Below are 5,321 nucleotides of genomic sequence, written 5' to 3' on the forward strand. Positions count from 1 at the left end.
ATTCCTATAAATAGTTTTTTTACCAAAATAAGAAAAATAATTTTTCTAATATTTCTTTTTCAAAACAGAAAATATAAAGACTCTTCACCCTAAACAAAATAATAATTTTTGTCTCCCTAACAAAAAGACCTGAACTTAGAAGACTGAACTCAAAGAAATAGATTAAAACTTAGAAACCTGGATATTTATGAGTGAAAGTATCCCATATACTTGGTTCTCTGCCACCTTCATCTGCTGCACCTTCCACCTGAAAATTTGCATAAAAAGACAGCTTAATTCATAGTTCATGGCAACATGATACAATTATTATGGGAAAAGAGAATACCTGGTAAGAAGAAGCTGCTGCCCCGAAAATGAAACCATGTGGAAAAGCTGAACGGTTGAGATATGCATTAGTAATATCGCTGTTGAATATGGCTGCAACTTCATTGAGTGTAAAAGTAAGAAACAGTGTAACACTTAAGAAATGATGAACACTGAAGAATGCCATAGTGACCGATCTGTTTTGACACACGTAGCTTGTTGAGGCCGTTATATAAAGTAAGTTTGACGCACGTGCTTTAATTCCAATTACACTTTAAGTATCTACAGGTCCCAACCACTTAGATCTTTTTATTAGTGTGTGACTGTGTGGGATATTTTTTTCTGATATTTGAGATAGAAATAATGTCGGCAAGTCTTTGTCAACTTCAACTCCTTCCAAGTGCTTAAGGACTCGCTCAAAATCTCAAACAGTTAGACTTTCTAAGTGCTTGTGTTTTTTGCTATTTTTTTGTCTGTTTTTTTAGAGAGAAGAATGTTTGAACGCATTAGAATTTATTGTTTTTAGTCAAGAGACTGAAAATATATTATTAAATTATTGAGGAGTGCTACACATATAAGTTATTTTTGTTTACAAGTCTTATAAGTTGGGCCTAACACATGCGTTACAGAAGAAGAAGTAAAAGAAGAAGAAGAAGAAGCAGAAGAAGAAGAAGAAGCGTGAATATAAATGACTTGTATGATTTGTATAGAAAAGCGTTTTCTCTTTAATTTGCCTTTGATCTCCTTCTGTTTTTTTTTATTTTTACGGTTTCTGAAATCAAGTTTTGAAATTGTTTTGAAGATGATGAAACTTCAGAAATACACTCGAACGATTACAAAAATATACCCAAACGATTATAGAAATACATCCAAAGGATTACAGAAATACATCCAAACAGTTACAGAAATAAACCAAACGATTACAGAAATAACCCAAACGATTACAGAAATATACTCAAAGGATTTAAGAAATACACCCAAAGGATTTAAGAATTACACCCAATATAGGGAGAGACAGTATATTTCTTCTTGAAATCAATACACCCAAAGAATTACAAAAATACACCCAAAGAATTTAAGAAATACACCCAAAATTCGTTGAAGTACACCTTATGCATAATTCAGAACTCTTTCTCTTTTTCCTCCTCATCTTCTGCTGCTGCTTCTTTTTCTTCAAAAACGATTTCAGAGCTTGATGTCAAAAAATAATGGAAACCGAGAATAACGAAGAAAGAAAATAAAGAGAAAAACACGTAAATAAAGAAGAAGAACAGGAAGAGGAAGAAGAACGTGTAGCAAAAAGAAGAAGGAGAAAGAGAAGGCAAGAAACGTACCTTGAATAATGTTTCTTAGTTTTTTCTGGTGATTTTGATGAAGGAAAAAGAGAAAACGAAAAGAGGAGAAGAAATTTCAATAAAAAAAAGAGGGAGGAAGAGAAGAAGAAGAAGAGGCACACAAAAAAAAACGTAAAACGGCGTGTTTATAAATGACTTGTATGACTTGTATGGAAAATCATTTGTATGTGGAGAATTACTCATGCTATATATACAAGTTTTTTTGGTATACAAGTCATATAAATCACTTACATAATGTGCGTAAAATCACGTTTCTTTTAGTATCCCACGTTCTTTCTCTTCATCCTCTTCCTTCTTCTTCTCCTTCATCTTTGTGTTTTTCTTTTTTTTTTTTTCACGTGTTTCATCTTCATCGTTGTTTTTTTATTATTGTTGTTGTTGTTGCATTTTTTTCTCCTCCTTTTTCGATTGATTTTGTAGTATTATGAATTTTTTTTCTTTATTTGATTTTTCTTCCCAAAAAAAAATTATGAGAATATGAAATAAGAAGATGAAGAAGAAGCAGCAGAAGATGAAAAAGAGGAAGAGTTTTAAATTATGTAGAACTTATCAGCACACATACACTGAAAATTCTTAAACAATACACTCGAATATCTTCGTGTTACACCCAAATATCTGTGTTACACTCAAATTTGCTGCAAATACAGGAAAATATTTCCTCTAATGCTGCATTTTTTTTCTTTCTTTTTTTCCTTATTTCTTTCTTTCTTTTAGTTGAATAAATATAAGTTTATCCTCTTTCAAATAATTTTGCAGCATTATGTGTTTCTTCTCTTTTGTTTGACTTTTTTGTTTTTATTCTTGTTAAGAGAGTAAAATAAGAAGAAACTTGAGAAGGTAAAAGAAAAAGAAAAAGATGAATAAGAAAAAAAGAAGAATAAGATGATGATGATGAAAAAAAGAAGAAGAAGAAGTAACAGAAGATGAGGATGTGGAAGAAGAAGAGTTTTGAATTACGCAGAACTTATCAGCACACATACACCGAAAATTCTTAAACAATACACTCGAATATTTTCGTGTTACACCCAAATATCTTCGTGTTACACCCAAATTTACTGTAAATACAAAAAAATATTTCCTCTAATGCTGCACTTTTTTTCTTCTTCTTCTTTTTCTTATTTCTTTCTTTATTTTAGTTGAATGAATGTAAGTTCATCCTCTTCCAAATAATTTTATACCATTATGTATTTCTTCTTTTTTTTTTAATTCTTGTTAAATGAGTAAAATAAGAGAAAACTTGAGAAGATAAAACAAGAAAAAAAAATGAATAAGAAAAAAAAAGATGATGATGATAATGATGATGATGATGATGATGAAAAAAAAGAAGAAGTAGCAAAAGATGAGGAGGAGAGAGAAGAGTTTTGAATTATACAGAACTTATCAGCACATATACACCGAAAATTCTTAAACAATACGCTCAAATATCTTCGTTTTACACCCAAATATCTTCGTGTTACACCCAAATTTGCTGCAAATATAGAAAAATGTTTCCTCTAATGCAGAACTTTTACATTACATTCAATTCGAACCATCAATGATGAAACATTATTCACCTACAGAATCATAAACTACTAACGAACAAATTAACTAGAATTGAAGCATACTTCAGCCACTTGATTGGATTCAAAATAATAATCAATTTCGTTCTAGTTCAATTGACAATCTGAACTTGAATTATTCATTATTTTTAACAACGAGATAACTGATGATAGAGGAGAAGGAGGAAAAGGAAGGAGAAAAAAGAAGGAGGAGAAGAAATTCCAATGAAAAAAGAAAGAGGAAGAGGAAGCGAAGGAGAAGGTGGTGTTGGTGATGACGATAACGAAAGAGAAAAATAATGAAAAAGAAGAACGTGTAGTAGTGGCACGAAGAAGAACGTCCACACCTAAATACAAATGAGTAATAAAAACCTGTATAAAAAATTACTAATATGCAAACTGTATAGTTTTTGTCCCTTAGTTTACAAAAAGGGTAAGGAAAAGATAAAGTAATTAAAATCTTTTGTTGTTTTTCTTTTTTTTTTTTTTTTTCTCTTTTTTTTTTAAAGCTGAAAAATAAACATAACTTATCAATGCATGTTTGGATTACAGTTTGCAAATGGGAGTTTGCATAAAATTGATTTTGCAAAATTGATTTTGATGATAAGTAAGTTTGGGTTAACGTGATTTATGTTTGACAATCTCTATATCAAAATTAATATAGTAGTTTCTTGAAGTTAAGATGCTCTTACTGCTTTTTTTTTGTGACTGAAATAAATTAAACAAACAAAAACAAAACAAACAAAATAAGGAACTGCCTAAATAGAGGGATAGTCCCGTTCAAGACTACTCTTAAACTCCTCCCAAGGTGAAAGAAGCTCCACATGCGAAAGTTGTAACTTCATCGCCATCTTTGTCATAGTATCTGCCACCCTGTTTGCATCTCTCATAATCAAACGAAAGTCAACCCGTCAATTCCAATGCATGATATCTCTTATTTTGAGCACCAGTGGATCAATAAACCCAAAATCATCTTGAGTAACAAGATTAAATGCTTCCACACAATCTGTCTCACAAATAACATCTCATTGACTTACTGCTTTAAAGATCTATGAGAATAATCGTCACATATTTTTTTAAAAGTTTAATTTTGACACACTGTTAATATAAAAACGTTTTATACAATTGTTTAATCATATCTATTCATTTGGATAACTATTCACATAATTAATGTAAAAAATAATTATCTTTATTAGTGTGACGACATGTTAAACGACATGTAAAAATTAAATTAAATTTATTTTTTAATTTCTAAAGTTTGTAGAATATTAGGAGTAGATTTTATGTTCTTCGGTCGACTAAACTAACAAAAAAAATATAGCCCATATATACATGCTAATGAAAATGTTAACTTGTCAACTAGTTGAAACTATCAAACTTTGATGGCAATATAGCATTTTTTTCAAATGAGTCTTTGGGATTTTGGGACAGCATTGAACCAACACTCGAACAAACAACACCATTGACCCGTTCACCATGTTTCTCGGTTCATGGTCCTTGGCCTCTTGACCTTATTTTGTTTATGCATCATGTTAGAAACAAGAGACTGAATCGGAGGAAGGATTTGTATATTATTGAATGTGATCAAGTTGTCTATTCAAGTTGTGTGGAATGATATAATATAGAAGGGTATTTATAGGGACTAAGAGAATCCTAATAATAAAGACGTAATATTTTATAATAAATATTCAGATATGCTAAATAATGCTAATTGATCCTAATTGATTCTAATTATATTCTAACATCTCCTCAAACTCAAGTGAAACATATTTAAAACAACGAAATAAAGAGAAAAAAAACTGCATAAATTGATAAAACGGATGCAGACGGAACTGCCGGAAGGAAGCGCAGACGGAACTGCCGCTTGTCTGAAGGAAGGGCAGACGGAACTGGCAGAAAAAAACGCAGACGGAACTGCCACGAGAGAACACAGACGGAACTGTCACGAGAGAACGTAGAGAGAGCGAAAACTTTATGATTTATTCATGAGAATAGGTAAGCAGCGGATGACAATGATGTTTGATCATTCAACTCAAAAAAATACAAGACAGAAAATAAGTTAGTCGATGAGGTGAAAAAGCATCAAAAGAATGACAAAAGGGAGAAAAAAATGCAAAAAAGTATG

General features: G+C 31.0%; 1 protein-coding gene across 2 annotated transcripts in view; it reads right to left on the reverse strand.

Annotated features, from left to right (window-relative positions):
* LOC107609759 (beta-glucosidase 12) overlaps window positions 1–524 on the reverse strand; it is a 6,643-nt gene extending 6,119 nt beyond the window's left edge. The window contains exons 1-2 of one of the 2 annotated variants that reach the window (XR_002349935.1): window positions 326–524; window positions 178–247 (exon numbers count right to left, since the gene is read on the reverse strand). Coding sequence is in view for 1 of the 2 variants with exons in the window: in XM_016311780.2 (XP_016167266.1) it covers window positions 178–247; window positions 326–490 (235 nt within the window). In the remaining variant the exon portion in view is untranslated. The remainder of the gene's footprint in view (window positions 1–177; window positions 248–325) is intronic. The other variant, XM_016311780.2, reaches the window with a different exon arrangement.

The sequence above is a fragment of the Arachis ipaensis genome, chromosome B07 (genome assembly GCF_000816755.2).
Source record: "Arachis ipaensis cultivar K30076 chromosome B07, Araip1.1, whole genome shotgun sequence".
Taxonomy (NCBI): Eukaryota; Viridiplantae; Streptophyta; class Magnoliopsida; order Fabales; family Fabaceae; genus Arachis; species Arachis ipaensis.